Source organism: Poecilia latipinna, unplaced genomic scaffold, assembly GCF_001443285.1.
Source record: "Poecilia latipinna isolate Pla-1442-1.1 unplaced genomic scaffold, P_latipinna-1.0 Scaffold6, whole genome shotgun sequence".
Lineage (NCBI taxonomy): Eukaryota > Metazoa > Chordata > Actinopteri > Cyprinodontiformes > Poeciliidae > Poecilia > Poecilia latipinna.
Window position 1 is genome coordinate 373164 of NW_015112622.1, and position 19812 is coordinate 392975.

The 19812-nt window shown below is 39.7% G+C and overlaps 1 protein-coding gene across 7 annotated transcripts in view; it reads left to right on the forward strand.

Moving 5' to 3' along the window:
• nrxn2b (neurexin 2b) overlaps positions 1–19812 on the forward strand; it is an 825611-nt gene that overhangs the window by 349846 nt on the left and 455953 nt on the right. For all 7 annotated transcript variants that reach the window (XM_015016195.1, XM_015016655.1, XM_015016584.1 and 4 more), the window contains 2 exons: positions 15938–16057; positions 19017–19398. In XM_015016195.1, the coding sequence (XP_014871681.1) occupies positions 15938–16057; positions 19017–19398 (502 nt within the window). The remainder of the gene's footprint in view (positions 1–15937; positions 16058–19016; positions 19399–19812) is intronic.

Below are 19812 nucleotides of genomic sequence, written 5' to 3' on the forward strand. Positions count from 1 at the left end.
TTTTTTTTTTTTTTTTTTTTTTTTTTTTTTTTTTTTAGCTTTAAGGATTGGTTCGGGAAAGTCAAAAAAAAAAAAAAAAAAAAAAAAAAAAAAAAAACACCCTTCAAAAAACATGTTTCATTTTCTAATAGTACACCACTAGCTGTGTCAGTCTGTAAGGAGGTTTGCATGGTTACTAGTCATGAATCATGAAATGGCAGTCTCCCAGGTCTCAGAGTAAGGCTTCATTTGCATATTTCTACCTTCTCAAATGAAATTACAGCCTCACACAGAAGAATCACCTGAGGTTTGAAGCTCATTCGGAAGACTTTTTGCTGTGTCTGTGTGTTGCATTACCATAGCCTGCCTTTTAAAGTTCTAAATTGGTAAATTGAGTTCTTTAATATACTTTCCCCTATATTCCATTTAGAAAACGGCAATGCACAAAATCATGATTTATTGAAATTACCTCAACTTTCACTGTATGTGGTGATGTGGTGTTATGATTACACTGTAAATACTTTTAATAAAATCACTTAGGCTGAGGAGCTAATAAGCTAATTAACTGATTATAGTGTTCAAGACACTGAACTGACAGTGAGTGAAAGGACAGGAACAATGACCCGTATTTCCTCCTCAACTCAGTCTAGTTTTTGAGAACTCCTTTATTTAATGGCACATATTTGCAAAAAAGTGCAGTTTTAAAGGTGCACTCTTCTATTCCGATGCAAGTATTGGTTTTAACCCGAGAATACTTTATTCTCGAAAGGGAAATGAAATGTGGTGGATGGTGATCAGTCAGTCTTGCAATGAATCTGTATTTGCTTTTGTCTCTGACTGATAACACTTGACATGCTAACAGCTCAATATCCAGATCTGAAAATTTGGGATAAAAATATCCTGGATGAGACCATCAGTTGTTGTCAAGCACTGCTAATCCACCTCATTTGCTTTTGTCGCTCTTTAAATCTCTGTCTTATTTCTCTGTTTTTTGGATCCTGATATGCAGCCATTAAACCCCCTTTTAAATTCCTCTGGGATTTCGGGTTGTAGTTCAGGTATCATTTAAGCTTTTGAAATGCTCATCAGCTGCTCCTCGTAAAAAAACACACACAAAAAAAAACACCTTGTTGCCACAGTTGTGCATCAGCTGCATCAAGAACAAATGTACTAACTAAAGCTGAGCACAATAAAGAAAGCTACTTAAATTCTAAAGGCCTGTTTATCATTTTTACTTAACTAGGACACCTGTTTGGCTCTAGGACTGAGCAATCACATTCCTCAGCTTCCTCCCTGCTTTGCATCGTAAACCATTTCATTAGTAACAAACTCAGTAACCACATCAGGCCATTTATCAGAAAACATTCTCTGTTGTGAATTTTGATGTAATTTTTGGCTAATTCTAAAAACAAAAAGAAACAAATAAAAGAACAGGATGACATACATGTTGTTGCTGTTGGAAGAATGGAAGAACGCTTGAGGTGTTCAATATGGGGAAGTGAGTAATGAGCAATTCAAAGTTTCTCCTAGTTAATATATTTTTAATGGTCTGATTAAAAACAAATCTACATTAAATATCAGTAACGACCCAAGTAATCCACACGTACAAATAAATCACTACAATTAACTATATTATGGTATGTGCAGTAAAGGAGGAGCACATGGAATATTTCTTTAATTTTGGTTAAAATTCCTGTTTAGTAATGACGTTTCCAGTATGAAGAAACTAGCTGGATGCAATTCCCGGGAGCGGATTTTCACCGTCTTCAATCTTAAAGGACCCTTCCACTCCAGTATGCATCACGCCCTAAAAAGCTCGTAGGTAAAGTAATCAGTCACTGAGAGAGAGAGGTACACATTTTTTCAGATGGCGTCCTCCATCAGAAAGACAACAACTATCTTTGTAAATATTTCATAGTGAATTGTGTCTCATTAATGCTCCTCAAAAGCGTTCATTTTGCTTGTGGATACAAAAACCAGACGGTGGAATTGGACTAGTTGAAACAAAATGTAATCTTTGCTGTCAGAGCCCATTTCTGCATAAAATACATCCACAAGCTTCTGGCCAATCACACAACACTTTGCACAGAGCTTTGTGTGAAATAGTCCAACCAGGGCCTGGTCCATTGCGCCTCCATCGCGTACAGGACGACGCATTTTTTGTGTCACGCATCGTCTTGTTTGTCACTGAGAACTCATTTTGACACTTCAAATGGAGAACTTTATACCTGTACATCAGATCTTCAGAAAATCTTAATGAATGCTGGGAGTTTTGTCTCAACTGTGAAGTGACCACTGGCTAGGTCCTGTGAGATAGTGTTTGAAGTTCCTGCACCTGCTCTACAAACTCCATTACTATGGAGGCATGCACAATTTTTCACACTTTATAGTCATTCCCCTAAATTATATCTGGATTAGAGCATTACCTCCCTGAAATGAAAGTCAGATGCTCATGTGTAGTTCAAAGCCCTTCTGAATTATTTAAAACGTGATTGCCAAGCTTGTGGCCTGCATTTATATATTTCTTTCTGAAAAGACATGCTGTCTTTCTGTCCTCTTAGATGTGTTTGTAGTTTTTTTCCCCCTTCTTGCAGTAATGAATCATTTCCCTTGCTACAGCCTCTTTTGAAAATGTAACAAAGGAATCTTGGAGGTTGCTCCTACTCTGACTGACGTCTCTAAATCCCTATTTACATTTCTTTAGGGATACAGTGCCCTTAATTATTCTTCAAACGATGCTCTCAATCATGCCTTAGTCTTCTAATAAGAGCTACGTGTGTAAGCAGTGACGAGGCGGCCTTTGTTTTGCCGGAGCCTCGGCCCCGCCGTCCAGACAGCAGCCGACTTGAGTAATCAAGTGTGAAGGTTGTGAGGAGCAAACAGCTATTAACCTCCCAACCACAGGCCATCATCACCGTCTGCAGAGGACAGACGGGAGAGTGTGCATGTGTGTCTGCGTGACTGGGTGAGTGTGTGAAAGAAAGCAAGTGCCAGCTCTGCTGACTGCAGCATAGGGATCATGCGTCTGTGCCTTTTATAGCCGTGGGATGGGTAAGGTAGCTCATGTGTGTCTGTTGGTGCATGGTGCCTGTCTGGGGGAAATGATTGTTCACACCTCTGTGTGTTTGTGCATCGATGTTCTTCTATTTGAGTGTGTGCAACAACGCTTGGATTGTGCAACTCTACAGCATTGACCGCACTCCGGTAAATAGTAATTGTCGTGCGTGCCGTGGCGGTGTGTACTTTGGGACTTGCGCGTAAATACCCTGGCATTCCTGTCTATTTGTTCTGATTTGCAGGAAAAGCAGGCCATGTTACCCGCTCTGTCAGCCTATCCAGTGTGATCTCGGCACATATTATTCCCATATGGCAGTACAGCATGGTTGGTCTTGGCAGTGGCCGGCCCTGCGAATGCCTGTTTGACATGCCACTGTGTCGACTGGTGTGATGCCATGCTGAACCGTCCCATCTGCTCTAGACCAAGCTGGCACAGAGAGGAACTCGTACAGAGACGGGCATGAAGGGGAAAAAAAGGGGGCCATGCACCTGGTGCTTAGCAAGGTGTGGATTCCAAATGTTTTCTGAATTGTTCTCTTCAAAGAAATTCAGGTAGGATGTCGAATTAGTGGGTGTGTTTTTAGAAGAGACTTTGCCCACTAAGTTGCAGAATAGCTCTCATGCACAGGCTTGTTTGGTTTTGGTCACGGAAGTGTTGATATGATCTCATGTGATGCTTTGGGGTCCTTATCTAGACCTTATCTAGGGAATTTAGCCATTATTTTACAACCAGTCCTCATTTACTAAATAACCTTTTCAAAGCCCTTGATTAATCAGAGCTCCCACTGCTTGTTGTTGTTGTACTCCCTGTGATTTTGTCTGCTGTACCCCAAGCAGGCCTCCAGGCAAATTTGTGTGGCCAATTTAAAAAATAAATCCCAGCTTATTTTATTGTGCACAATTAGTAAAATGGTATTACAAGGTATAGTTGGCGTTTTGGGGATTTTTTTTTTTATGTTTGAGTGTATGGGGAATGTCACAATGTCACATTTTCTTTTGGTTTGGTCCTCTTTCATTAGGGCAGACCAAACCACCTGGACAATATTACACACATTTGGGGTAACATCAAACAAAAACTACCTAAAGTGAGCAGTGGTACGGGTAGCAAGCTTTTCACCATCTTGTTCTGTAGACACTTTGCTGGATGCTCCGTTTTGCATTCCCACCGAACTCAAAACTACACCAGGGCTCACTTGCATGCAAACAGAAACCCACATTTTCCAACAGACCAGAATTTGCTTATTTGTTCATCGCCAGAGTATATCTGAGCTGTCACACTTACCCACACAGAGGAGAGTATTAGAGGAAATGAACTGTGACCTGTGTAAAGCAGACAAACAGTTTAGAAGTGAAAGCATGCTTACAGTCTGAGTGGATTTTGCTACTTTACACTGATGCTGCTCGTGAAATAGAGGCTGCTTTGGCTCCAGGTCTTTTTGTGTTGTCACCTGGGTTGTGCTAAGATATGCCCAGCTGTACTAATAGGGTGTATTGAGAGCAGCTGAAACATTTGACATTAAGTTTTATTAGAGCTATAAGTTAAAAAGCAGTTGATCAAAGATTTATATAAGTTTTGACCTCAGACAATAAACTGGAGCCATAATGAACTACACCACCTTATCAAAACAGAGTACACATGCTAACGCTAACGCTAACCAAGCAACCCAGCAAAGTCTCAGATGGAATATAGCTCTAAATTGATAATGCAGCTCTAAATGTTTCAGGTGATGTCTGTAGGTGCTTTATGATCACATTATAGTCCACCTGTCCCTGTGTTGGAGCAGCACATCAGGCTGAATTAGAGAAACACTTTGTGGGTCAAACAATGTCCTTGTCAGGACAACCTCATAAATTGCCGCATTCTAAATGTCAGTGGTTGTTTTTAATCAGATCGGGGACTCGAGCTGGGCAAAAGCCTATTCATAACTGATTTTGATTGGTTCAGGTGAAAAAATTTTTTCTCGGAGCATCACTAGTTTTTGTCTTCAGGGTTGTAATAGATGGATTCCTGAAGAGAAATAACAGCTTTCTTCTTGGCCTTCATTGTAAAACCTGTATGATTAAATTATTGCGTGAAAGTTTAGTTTGTTGCTTAACAAAGTTCAAATCTATTTTGAGTTTGGGCTTCAAAATAAAATGTGGCCTTGGAATGAGGTTTGGAATTTAGTTGGTTTTCATTCATGTTTTTTCCTAAATACCACCATTTAAAAAAAAAACACATCTTCAAAGTTGTTACTACTTTTTGTCCCACATAAAGTAAAGGGATGTGGAAGGACGTTCTGGAAGGTGGTGAGTTGCAAATATACTGCAGGCAGTAAAAATGCCAAGCTTAGTAAACTATTTGTGGCAAGAAACAACCTGAATATTTTTTTTTTCTTTAATGGAACCACATTAAATATGCAGCAACTCAACAGTGTTATGTTCTTCTGTATACCTACATTATCCAGCATGTTTAAGCTCAGATACATCCATAATTTCATTCAGTGTTCACCATTTCTGAAAAAGTAGGCGCACATAGCATTTTCTACGTCTTTACAGCATGAATATTTTATGAGTTGCCTGCATTTTGTAATATGGTTATTCCAGTAGGGAGCCAATTTTCTGGTACATTTATAAATCAGTCTAGCTGGTTAAGACATGACCAACACCAATGAACAGGCTGTGACTTCAAATAAAAGCAAAGAGATGATATTACTTAAGATCATGTTTACTATTCCTTTTAAATGAATGCAAGAATAATATTTTTATGTTTTGTTTCACAAGATTTTTCACAAGTTTTGACAGCTAACAGGCAGCCAGTGTTAAAATTGTATGGGCTTATACTCATACAGCATAATGTACTGTGTCATCCAAATGTATTGATAGCCTTTTCACATTTCTTCACATTACAACTTTAAACTTCAATATGATTTATCTATTGATTTTATGCAACACATCTAAACAAGGCAGTGGATAATTGTAAAATTGAGGGCTATTGCCTCATGGTTTTTTAATAGGCATCTAATACATCCCCAGTGTAACGTCTCAGTGGTCTGTTAGACAACACTGGGGAGTAAACAGCATCATCAGAGATCGATCAGTGCTGTAGAGTCTAGTTGGATGAATATCTAAATAGTTGATGACTAGCATTTTGAAGAACTTTCTCTGTCGTTCATAAACACCTGATAGCTCCCAGATGTCGGTGTTATGCCTCCTATTTCAATTTTGTTAATGGGCTGGAGTTTGCTTCTAAACACCAAAGGAAATGTCAAGTACGGTTTGATATGAATTGTTTGGAACACTGCTGGAAAAAAAGAATCGGTTCCTTCTTAAATTTGTGACCATGTAATTTTAGACAGATTTATGTTTCAATAAGATACTCTGCTTATTTTGTAATGAAGTATGCCATGGACTGTGGCTCAATAGTCCGTGCTGTTAACCTGTAACAATGGTTCTACTATGACAGTCATAAGCAAATTGCGCAATTTGTGTAGAAAACAACAACAACAACAACAACAAAGAAAATGAGTGAGACGATACATCCCTGTGTTGATCCAGTAGAGAACTCTTGAACATTTGACAATGTGCAAGTTACTTTTGACCGGTTGGGATCTGTTGGTTAAGAAGGCAAAAGGCAGCGTCCGTTCTTTTCCACTGTCTAGTCGAGATGTGTGGCTAGATCCAATTAAAAGCAGAGCAAACATCCACATTGAGGGATTCAAACCATTCAGCTTCGTCGCCTTTCCGTTGCCACATCAACAACTCCTCATCTTGACCTTTGGGCAAAGAGGTCAAGACAAATGCACAGCTCCTTTTTTAGATGCTCATCTGTAACAATTCTCCACTGCACCTGCAACTGTGTCTTGTTTTATGCTAAGATGAGCAGAAAAACTGGGTCACAGTAAAACCAGAAAGCCTTCACCTTTCTGCATAGCTCAATGTTCAGTATGCTACAGTGTGTCTTAAGTGCTTCAACTGAGATCGTAAGCAGTTGGTAAAAGCTACAATCGCAGGAAACAACAAAAAAATGAAAGTTATGGACGTTGAAAGGAAAGACTGCCTTTTTTTAACCAACATGTATCGTTTAAGGTCGAGGAATTCTACTTAATCCTTTGTCATGGTCATAAAATTAGTATGCTTTGTCAATTGTAGTTTTATTCTAATTAATTGTAGCAATGGGATGAACACTGTTTACAGGATTTGTTAATGTGTGTGTGTGTGTTTATGTGTGTGTATGTGGGAGGGGTGGATTTAAAAGGCAACATGCTGAGGCCCAGTGTAAATCAATTCCTCGACAAGTTGATTCGGAAGACCTTGCAGACATACCTGGGACACGACTCATCGGTGGGGTCTGGTGGAACACTTTGTGTTTCCGGGAACCAGCTCGCGGCACGGCAAAGTCGTTTTAGGAAAAAGGAGAACCATGTGAAAAATGAAATGACTGCCGAAGAGTCAGAGAACTTCAATAACCGCAAGTGTGTGTTGGGTTTGTGATGGAAATGTATAAATGTGTGTCATTACTTCATAAGCGACACTAAAGGGGCCATGCCAGGAGAACAGATGGCAGAGGAGAGAGGGAGCATTGGGTTGGCATAAAATCTGCAACACACACCCATGTACTGTACACACCAGCTTCCTCAGCGCAACATAAAAAATGAAAACCCGGCAATAAAACCACTAATCTCAGTGTGTGCCTCGTAAAGGTACAGGTAGAACAGCTCCTCACGTTCACCTATAATTTCCATTCTCCTCCTCATGACGATCAGACACTCACACACACACACACACACATTGTAAGCGTCGTCTCTGTCTTTGCTGCCTTGCCAGGAAGTCGGCGGTGCTGACGTTGCATTGTGTCCTGGCACAGGCACAACATGTCCTCCCATTACACTCGTTTTCTACCCGCTCACCACCATTAGTAATATAACCTCAGACCTAAATTAAAATTCTAAGTGAAGTATTTCATAGTTTTTTGCAGACCCACAAGCACACGCACACTCTCAGACCTCCTGTGGTGTTATTAGTAGCGCCGGCTTGTGCTCGCGCGGTGAGAACATACAGGGCAGCATGTTTGTGTGTGGGAGCTCTATCTGTTGTGCACAGCTTGGATTTCTCTCCTCTGCAAGGTGAAACAGAAGAGCAAGCTCTCGCTCACACACACACACACACACACACACACACACACACACACGCACGCACACCTCCCACTGGTGTTGAAAGCAAGAAAACCATGTGGTTTCATGTGGTAGCTGACAGTACACCTGAGAAACACCCACCATCTTCTGCTACTTCCATCTGAACGCCACAAAAATCCTGGACTTGTGTATAATAACCTGATTTAAGGCTCATTAGCGTACATATAAAATGGCATTAAGTGAAATTTGTATGATATCTATATCTCACTTACTCACCTTCTTGTGGCAAATGCAGACTATTTACAGCTGCAAAAACATATTAAATAACTTGCACATGAATTGTCATATCTTCCTGTCTGACCTTCGGTTGGTACGGTGTGTTTGGAGTCATACAGTATTCTATGCTTTCTTCATTTAACTTTATTTAGGGCCTAGTTTGAAGCAAAGACTTAAAGATGTCAATGCTTCTTAAAGATTCCTCAGAGATTCCACTGTACAAATAACTAACACAAAAAGGGGACAGTACTGTGGGTTTGACCAAAATAGGAGTACTGTTATACTCATTGCCTGGCTGTGATATGTTGTGTCTTGCCGATCAAGGTTTTAGGTGGTTTTATCTATCCTCTTTAAAAATACACAAATTCAACTGTTCTTGCTTGGGTGTTGTTAATCCTGATAGTCCAGTAGATTCGGTTCGATTGGTGCTACCCAAACAAGGTTTTAGTCCACTTTGATCGAACTCTAGTTTGTTTGGCTTTCGTTTAGAAGGTCCGGTTCGTTTGGGCAGGTGTGAATGCGCAAACAAGCTCTGGATTTTCTGCTGGTATGAGTAAATCTTCAGGTACATTGAACCTATTCACTGATTTTTCCGTGGAACATAGCTCCAAAGTATTCACGTAAAATTTTCCCTACTGATTTTTTCAAAGAACATGTCTAAAATATGGGAAAGAAAATGCGGCTTGGGTTGCTGAAATACACAGACGCAATGCTACTTGACATGCTCACAAAGCAGCCAATCCAGGAGCACCGTTTATTTTCCTTGTTGGCTCATTGTCTGATTGTCTCTATCCACAACAGTGGAGATAAGGAACATATTAGCTTGTGCTGCATCACCAAGACAATTTCCAGTGTATGGATTAAGGCATATGGAGCTTTATGTGGCATATGAACTATTAAAAAAGGTAGTTAGAAGCATTTTTAGAGGGGGTCTCAATTATTCATGAATTTTATCTATTCAAGTTGCTCCCTAAACCACTGAATATTCTGGTACTGTATTCACCATCATCTTTTTTGCTTTTTTCATTTTGTCTGCCCTCCACCTTACACATCCTCTTTCTGTCCCTTTTTCTCAAACCTTAATCTGACAGAAGAAGGAAGCTATGATGATGCTTGCTCCCAGAAAGCTCAAATCACACAGCTTGAATTGGTAATCATTATTGTGATACTTAGGCATTGCAGATTCTATCAGAAAGGCAATATGACTGTTATTTAGGAGGGGATCTAGTTTAATGGGACCTAAAACTGTAGTTAAGCTGTCGGTTTTCAGCTGAGTCAGTCTCACATTCAGGATCATTTCTCCATAATATTATTCTTACTCTGATTTAAAGTCGGAGTTCTTTCCTTGTTGTAAGTTATTTGTAGAATTTATCATCTACAAAACATTGAACTTTTAACTTGCAACTTTTGCCTTACGATTCATCCATGACACGACTGTCAATATTGACTTAGCCACCAATTTTTTGTGCAAACAACTTCACTAAATTAAAAAAAAAAAAAAAAAGATTTGTTTGTGCAAGTTTGAATTTATTCTGAATTTTCTATAACGCACACAACCAAAAATAACGGAGAAAAGCTAAATTGTACATCTACTGAATAATAATCAATAATAAAGGATTGTACTATACTGACAAGATACCAAACCCTTTTTGTAGCTATCAACAAGCTTCTGGCATCATTCTGACTAAAGAGTCTTGGAATAGATTTGGTTGTTTTCCTAGAATTTTGTGGTAGCTTTTTTTCTTAAAGGGATAGTACTATGTGAAATTCACTTTTCTGAGCTTTACATCAGGTTATGTTATTCTCTCATGAAATACGTACCTGGAGAGTTGCCTTGATTCTTTCATGCATGTTTGAGGAATACTTCAATCTCCATGGTAACCATTCAGATGGTGGTTGCCATGGTTGCTCTGAGAGGCGGGACAAAGCCCCGTCTCACAGAGCGGCTCACCCCATGACTGCCCCACTCAGCTCCTTCAGACTAGCCAGCAATAATTAGCAAACACCTGGTGGAATTGCATATCTGCTGAGCTCATTGTAGGAGCTACTTCTCAGTGAAATGCTGGGAAAAAAAATGTTACAAGGTTAATAGAGGAGCCATGTTATGATGGCTTCCTGAAGGCAGAGTTTCAGAAAGAGCAGGAGTTCTTAAAGAGACAGAAACCCAATTTTAAGGTGTTAAATTACAAAGTCAGATTTCTTTTAAGTCATTTTTGATATATTTAGTTACTTGATGGTGCTATAAAATTACTCTTTGTGCCTGGAAAACACACAATACTGCCCCTTTAAGTATTCAATTTTCTACAGTGCACCAGAAATCTAGTTTAAAAAATAAATAAATAAAATTTAAAAAGTGAGCAATTAAAATGCATTCATTAAAGTGTATTATATCTTTGAAACCCTTTGCTTGGATTCTATAATCTTTCTAGCCTGGGAAACACCGGGGGATCCCCATGAACCAGATATGCCCGAATCTGTGTGCAAGTCCTTCAAAGTGTGGAAGACGAGAAATACATTTCATCTCTCAGTTCTTGATTTGCCGTGCTAGAAATGTTGCTGTCATTACCCCACAGCAGAGTGATGATCAGCTCCCCACTCTTGAGTTGTTTTGATTAGAGTTGAAAACTGTGCTCAAGCACTCCCTGCTGCAGCAGCGACCCCCAACACACACACACGTACGTACACCCCACAGCCTGAATAGAGACTGATGGCAACAACTTGCAGCCATTGGCTGAGGGCTCATGCTCCATTGATCCAGTTGCATTAATCAAGTTGTTTACAAAGAAAGCACAGCAAGCCAATGACGGATGGCGGCGTATAATTATGCAAGTACCTCCAAAGATCACACCGCTCACTTACGCTGTGCTGACACAGTCCATCAAAGTAATCGGCAGTCTGTTTGTACACTAGTAAAGAAATGTTGACTTCTCTTCAGGTCTCGTTTAGCATATTTTCAGAATGAGTTGGAGGGCAGGGGGGGTTTCAAAGTACCCCTTACTCTGCTGATGTCTGCAACAAAACGAGAGGATATAACTAGCAAGATGAGAATTAATTTAATTTATTAACTGGCAGCCCCCTTTGTGAGAAGACAATGTGGCCCTATGCTGCTCAATGCAATGAATAATTCTCATTGCCCTGAGCTGCATTAACGGGTTAGTGGCTCTCTGAACCGTGAGTGGCACATCTTTGGTTTACTTGCTTGCAAGGTTACCTGGGCGGTGATTTAAGGCTTCACTTCGCCTCGCTGACAGAGATAAAACACCAGCTGCTTTTGTCAATATGTGCTTTGAAGGAGTTCACCGATGAACGATTTTTCATTAATGGTTAGAATTTAAGCCGGCGTACAAATATTTGGAATAGCTCAATCAACTCGACGTTACTCCCACGATGAAAATCTGCGATTTGATGCATGACTAGTTTGAGCGCATGTGAAGAGAGCAACTCGTTCTTGGATGCTAGACTGTTGGATTAAACAACATATAAAGCCACGTTATGTCAGAATGGGGGTGGGGGGGACCTCCATTTAAAGGGATATTTCAAGATGTATTCTTTGTTGTACAAATAAAATAAAAATGCAGTGCAGCGGATCATTAGAAGATTGTTAATGCTCTCAGGCAGCTGTATTAGTTCCATTGATGCTAATTTACCACACCTTAGAGTTTATTCATGAAATATTTTTAAATTTTGAAATGAATATGTAGCGGTCTTACAGTGACAATGCTGTAAAATGGTCCAAGTTTTTGTTCACAGACAGACTTCCAATTCAAGTAGTTCCAGTTCCAGTTTTCTTTGGACTTTGTTTACTGATCATGGTCGTTGCTGTGACAGAATCGTGAAAATAGTTTAAGTCGATAATCTAAACCTTCTTCCACTACTTAATGGCTGACCAAGACATCGACTGACACTGCTGCAGTGGGAGAGGATGGCTCCACGTCCTGCAGGGGGAAATATGGCCAGAGCAAAGGAAACTTCCAGAGGACAAAACCTGCTCTGGGTCTCATAGTGGAAATGTGTCTTTAGATAATGAAGGTTGGCTTTTCCTCATTGTTGGTTGCCATGGTTAAAGGTTGAGGCTAAATGGGTCAAGGTATTTGGACACAAAAAACCTTGCTCTCTTGTAATCCCCGCTTACTGTATCATCATTTTTTTACAGTAACCCTTACAATGCATTTGTCCTAAACTGGACTAAATTTTTCCTTTTTCTTTCTTTTTCTCTCTTTTCTTTTTCTCTCCTTTTTCCCAGCTTTGCCTCGTCTGCTAGCTGCTTTCATCCACGCATTCTCTCCTTAGAGCAGCCAACCTTTGTTTTCCTTTATATTCTTTTCACGCAAGGTTTGATCAAAAATCTTTCTTTTCAATTTCATGCAGCTGAAGGGTAAAAAAAAAAGGCTTTTGGAAAAAAAACAAAACCCAATGATATCATAAAAAAGTAACAGTAGTAAATTGGAAAACAGTTCTCTGGTGAGCTGAAGGTGTTCTTGCCTTGCAGGCCTATCAGTTGACAGGACACCACACCCTGCGGGCTAAATACCTTCACATCCAAGTGGGAAAGGGGACAATCATATTTCGCCAGTCTGTACTGTATCATCCACTCAAGCAGCAACTATAATACTCTCTGGCTTTGGCCAGCTAACCAACCAGAAAACGGCCACCGACCCCCAGAAACGGATTGTGCTTTCAAATATTTGATCCACAACATTAAATTATTACAGTTAGAAAAGCCTAATCTTTACTTTGTGCCTTTATCTAGAAGACAAACTGCTTCACGATTTCCTGCCTCTGTGGGTAAAACAGACAGAAACTTAATGGAAGTGACTGGTATCCCACAGCAACGCACCGTCTCAGTGTGCCCTGCAGCCGTTCAGGTGGAAGTTTCTGTTTAGTTTATTGCTCTTTATGAAATGTTCCTCTTTTCCTTTCATTAGCAATTACCTTCATCACCTCAACACTATGACACCGTGCCGTAACGTTTGGCCTCCAGCTTCTAAAGCCATGTGTTGAATGATTTTTTTTTTCCTTCCTTCAGTGCCATTTTCTGTATTTCCCTTATTTATGCCTTCTTTGAATCTTTAAACTCCAGCCGAAGCGTTTGCCAGCTGCCGCCTTGGCTTTTGTGGGAAATCGCATTAGCTTCTCATTCCGCATCGGAGACCGGATCCATGACTGTTGTTTTAATTAAAATCCGCAGTTTCCTGGCACCGTCACTCCACTGCCGATGCAATCGAGCTTTGTTGTTCGCCGCGCATAAATAGGCCTCGGTCCTCTGCTAATGCAAATATTTCTCTAATAAGCATCTCTGCAACGCCATCTGCCGCAGCGTAGAACGCTCTTACTTCGCTGCTTGCATTGATGGATTGCAGAGCAGTGGAGGGGCGGCGTTTGGTGTTCAGAAGTGGAGAGCAGCAGTTTGAGGAGTGAGCTGATAAATCTTTCTATCTTGCCCTTCAACTCCTCCACTTATGGGGTATTTTTGAGACGTTTCTCTGTTTTCTGTTTTGGTGAGCTAAGGCCTGTTGCCAGTTTGTACCTCCCTATTTCATCTCTTCTGAGTTTTCTATCTAAACGAACCATCCACCACATCCAAACCTTGCATTCAAAATGTACACCTCAGAAATTTCTCCATACAAAATGCGCATACTTCTGTGAGGTTTTTATATTTTTAATCAACGCATTCCATCTATTTGGACTGCAATGAGTCATATTGAATTCAGAAGTTCATAAAGAAAAAAAACACATTATTTTTTTGTAATCATACGTCACCTTCAAGCTATTCTTGCAGAAAACTGACAGAAAACCAGATTTTTAGCTTTTTACAAGACCAGAGCTGCAACATGCACTACATCCAACATGCAAATGTTACAACCAAACAGCATTTCTTTGCATCTCTATTCACTAGCAACAGTGTTACTCATCAATAATTGAATCTCTCAGCTATTTTCTTGAAAATATTTAAATGGGGGCAAACAAAAAGTCAAGCTTCTTTACGGATTTTTTTCAGATTTTGGTTATTCTAACAGTAAGAAAAGAGCATGTGATAATCAGATGTTGTATTTGGTGTTGTAGTATCAGATGAGGCAGTGTAAAATAGTAGCTTCATATTGAGTCTTATCTTCCCCCTCAGAAAGAAAAATATTTATTTGAAATGACAGCATTAACATAAAAGGAGCAAAACATAGAATTTAACATTGACTCATCAAAACTCTGAGCAATGACCTGCTGTCTGTCCATACTTAGAAACTTGACTTTAATTAAATGTTATAAATATTTCATTTTTGTAAACACTAGCTTTGGCCTGAAGGAGATGTAAAAAATAAATAAAAATTTAACTCATCTGGTGTAAAAACAAGTTTCAGTGATCTGCCGTGAGTTCGTCTCGGCCTAATAATCACAGCGAAAATACATTCCAACAACCCTTCAGCTGGTCAACTTATCAAGGGCTGACGGTCGTTTCAGGCTGACATCATTGAAGTAAGGTAAAGTAAAAAAAAAAAAAAAAAAAAAAAAAAAAAAAAAATTACAGTCCTTTCAGAAGCTACAAATTATATGCAACCTTCAACTTTTAATGGCAGAAGAACTTGCTAGTTAACGTTGTAGTATTTAGTTAAACTACAAACTCTGGTTCGCCAGCAAACTTCAGTCTGGTTCAGTTGAAGTGAACTCTAGAATGCCAAGTGGACCAGAGATCGCTCCAAAAGCAGGAAGTGGATCACAGCACATGGCATTCTGGGTAGAAATGACCAAAACAAATGCATATCTAGGACTTGCAGGAGAAATGTTATGCTAAGTCGAAATCTTGTGCTGAAAACAAGAGAGCGATACCACAACCACTAAAATCTGACGCCATCACATTTACATTACATTTTCTGAAAAAGGAAGTTGCACTCAGTGTCGTCCTCAGAGGTTTCTGTGTCGTTTCTTTCAGTTGTTTTTGGTGCAGTACCCTCCACAGGTGAGGAGGAGAATAATAGCTTTTACAAAAGGGTTTGATTCTTTGGACACAGCAGTCTGAAAGCGAACTGCAGCAGCTGGAAATGTGAGAAATGTTGCAATTTTGGTCCCCGATAGAACTAAGTCTACCAGATTATGAGGTATGAAAACACAATTTGAGAACATAAATCAGATTAGAACCCATCACCTTCTGGAAAGTAATTTTTGTTGTCATATCCTAACTGCATTTCCCGACAGCCGCTGGTTATCATCACCAAATGCAAAACATTTTGACGTAACAAAGCATCTCCAGTTGCCTTTGTGTCGTTCTCTGATTTACTTTTCAAGTTTGTTAAATGTAAATCATCATTCTAGGATTTTGGGAAAACATATCTTACTGTTTAAAGGATGGCTGATGTGAAAGTGTGTTGCAAACATGCTGGTTTTCTTCCCACCACCTACCTCATGAGAACCGTGTGTGTGTGTGCGTGCGCTCTCTCTCGCGTGTTGTTCGTCGAAGTGTGTGGGTTAGGGTTCACGTCATTTCCACTGGTTGTTTGTGACTCGAATTTCTCCTCCCACAGGCAAAGGACCCGAGACGCTGTTCGCGGGCCAGAAGCTGAATGACAACGAGTGGCACACGGTGAAGGTGGTGCGACGAGGCAAGAGCCTGCAGCTGTCTGTGGATAATGTCACAGTGGAAGGTGGGTTGTGTTGGGGACACGGACGTCCTGTTCCGCTGTTGTGAAAACTGATATTTAGGAGTATTAATAGCAAAGCTAAAATGTGGTATTTGCTAAATGTCAGAGTCTTGCTAGGATTTAAATAATGTTCCATGACACGTCAGTGAGTAAATATCAATACCCTTCCACAATCGCATCCCACACTGACTCATCTTTGTGTGGCTCATCTTTCGACAGATGACTATTTAACTGCAGCGTCATCAAAAATAATGCTTAGGCACTTTAGGATTAATAAAAAAGTTTTTTTTTCTTTAGCTGCTGTATTTATTTATTTAATTATTAGGTTTATTTGATAGGGACAGACACACAAATAACAGACAAACTGAATAAAACGGCACTTCCATGCCTGTATTATGGAGCTTATAGAATAAGCTAATTAGTAGCATTTATCCCTAGATGGGCATTTCCAAACAGTCCAACGAAAGACTGTTAGGAAGTGAAATGTCAATAATAATGTAAATATTAAAACATGACATTGACAACATATGCTGTGTCACATGGACTCGTTGCAACGTGACGTCATGTACAATGCTTTTTGCCAAAAAACTGCTGGCCAACAATGACTTCCATTGGTGTTAACCGTCAAGTTGCTAACAACGCGCTAAGTCTTAAATGTGCATGTTGCATATTAAAGAAAAATGGACACAGTGCTTTGCTACTAATTGTCAACACCACAACTACTAGATAACAAGGTCCAGAGGTATCACATTTCACAGGTCAGGAAAAAGTTTGAAATAAAATGTTATGCGAGCTTAACTTTGACAACCTTTACCGTTCAGATGTGCTGCAAAATTCTGTGTTTCAGTTCAGTTAAAATAAAAAAGGCGACCGACACGCCAACTCTGGCAGATCATCAGTAGCACGTGTTTAAATTAGCTAATCTACCACTGCTGCTAATTTAAACATCAAGCCTGGAAACTTAATACTTTAGCAAACTGAATGCTCTGTTCTTTACGTGGGAAATGTTTGCATGTTTTTTAGTGTTGAATATAAGACACACTAGTGGAGCTGTTGTCAGTCAGTTTCTATGGCAAATACGTTGTGTGTAACTGACAGAACGAAAGAAAGAAAAAAAGAAGAATACAAGTGGATCTGAGTTGTTCTTCTATGGTTTTTCTATGTTATTTTCCCTTTGCTGTTTGGCACTGCACTAAATTAATATAAAACATAAATCTCCAGGTTTTATTTTTTAACTTAATTGTTTTACTGTCAGCACAGCTATTAATAGCATGTATAAGATTTTTTTTTTTTGCCTTCCAGTGTTGAGCACATGCATAGATGTGAGCAATAACATGCAATGTGTCTGTAAAGCAAAGAAAATAAAAACATGACAGTAAAAATGCTGTATTTGATATAACCTGAGTTTTTTTTCCTAACATATTGAAGCTGGTTGTAGACTTTAAACTTACAGGGCCTGAGTTCCAATTTGCTCTCACAGAGAGAGAACTTTCTAAAGAGAGAAGAGAGGAATATTATGCACTGATAGCAGAAGACGGATGAAAGGTCTAGAGAATTGGCTTATTTGCAGCACTGTGGCCCCAGGTGAAAGAACGGAAGGGCCAAAAAAAAAAGAGAGAGAAAAAGGTGAGAATAAGGCGCGAACATGCAAGGGGCCAGAAGCAAAAAGTGACCCTGTGAAGTCCTGACTGGCTCAGGAACTGTTTCACATGGAGAGAAAAAGTGAAGCCCTCAGGGGTCCGAACTGAGCACAGAGCAGCTTTATCAGAGGGGTCTGAGTGAAATTCTGCTGAGCTTAATTACTCCACAACTCCCTCTTAAACATTATCGAATCAGCAGACTATAGAGCCATATCAAGAGATTTTCTGCATTACGGTTTGGTAATATAGTTCACAGGAGGCCGTAAAAACAGAAAACGAAGCAAGCGTGATCAATTTAGGATTTCCTAAAAGCAGTAAACTCTAATAGAATTAGATAAAATATTCATCAGTGTGGGTTCATTTGGTCAGTAGATTAAAATGCACAAATAAAGTTTCCACACACAAGTTGATTCTATTGGTGTTGCAGTCGGCTTAAAAAGGGAATATTGTCATCTACCTAAAATAATGGGCTCATTTATTTTTTGCCAAAAGATCATTTAGGCAACAAAGAAAGTCACTTTTAGCAAAAGTAATTTAGACCATTATATGGACGGTAACACAGTTATTAGAATAACATTCATAAATGTATATTTATTGATTGTTTTTCTTTGTTGTTCCATTTCAATGTTTCAGATCATCAACACATTTTAATATCAAAGATAACCTGACTAAACACAAAATACAGTTTTGAAATGATGGATTTGTGAGTTAAAGGGGAAAAAACCCCTCTCCCCATGTGAAGTAATGGCTCCCTAAATGTTCATCTATTTATCTTTTGTATGGAGGCCATTTTTCCCCACAGTCTCATTTCTATTCTTGAGTCAACAAAAGCTGACCTAAAACTGAGTCAGTTGTGGTCTGCATGGCTTCAGATGCTGCTTTGGGTTCCTTCTGAATGTGACGTTAATATAGTTTTGACATCAACTCTTAGGAGTTGACTGACAACTTTGGGACTCCCTAGAATCCCAAAGCCTTAGAAATGTCAGATTGATGCCAGTCAAATTCTTCGTTTTCCTCTTTTTGAGACCTTTTAACTAACCTTTGGTTCTTAGTGAGGTGCTAATAATTGTACTAATAATTTTTGAGATGACTAGCAGTAATCACACCTTGTTGAGTCTAGCAAAACTAAGTTTAACTAGGCAAAAAGGCAGGTCAGGTTAGCGCCAGTTTGAAAACATTCATTTAAAGCTAATTTTGGCGTGTACTCTGGTTATTTTTGTCTGATATAAAAAATAGTCTTGAAACATTTCAGTTTGGAGAAACAAATAATAATAGTACAAAGACAACTGTCATGGGTAAATGCACACATTCTGTGTTTCCAGGCCAGATGACCGGTGCCCACACACGCCTTGAGTTCCACAACATCGAGACGGGCATCATGACGGAGCGCCGCTTCATTTCCGTCGTGCCTTCAAACTTCATTGGCCACCTGCAGGGCCTGTCCTTCAACAGCGTACCCTACCTGGATCAGTGTAAAAACGGGGACATCTCCTACTGCGAACTGAACGCCCGCTTTGGCATGAGGCACATCATCGCCGATCCTGTGACGTTTCGAACGAAAGGCAGCTACTTAGCGTTAGCCACTTTGCAGGCCTACGCCTCCATGCACCTGTTCTTTCAGTTCAAAACCACCACGCCGGATGGCCTCATGCTCTTCAACTCTGGAGATGGGAACGACTTCATCGTTGTGGAACTGGTGAAAGGGTGAGTTTCTGTTCAGCTGACTTCCAGAATATAAAATTCTGTTATTAATATTGACAACCAAAGGTTTTCCCTTGTTTTTTGTTGTGTTTTTTAATCACTAATGGTTGGTATTAGACAAACACGACTGCATACTGGATTAGGCTTACTCTTTGTTGTACATACCTTTAAAAGTATACAACTAAACTACCACTACTTCAGTGCTAGAGCTCAGCCTACATGTTTAAATACCCTGATCATGAAACTTGATCCATATAGCCAACCATAGTAAGATTTGTTGGCAGTGTTTTGAAGTTTATAGGAGAAACACGGCATTGATCACAGATCTAGATTGCGCTGCTTGTACATATCCCCATAGTTGGACTTGAACTGGAAAGGCTTTGTAGTCGTTTTCTGTTTCACTAAAGCCGCAAACAA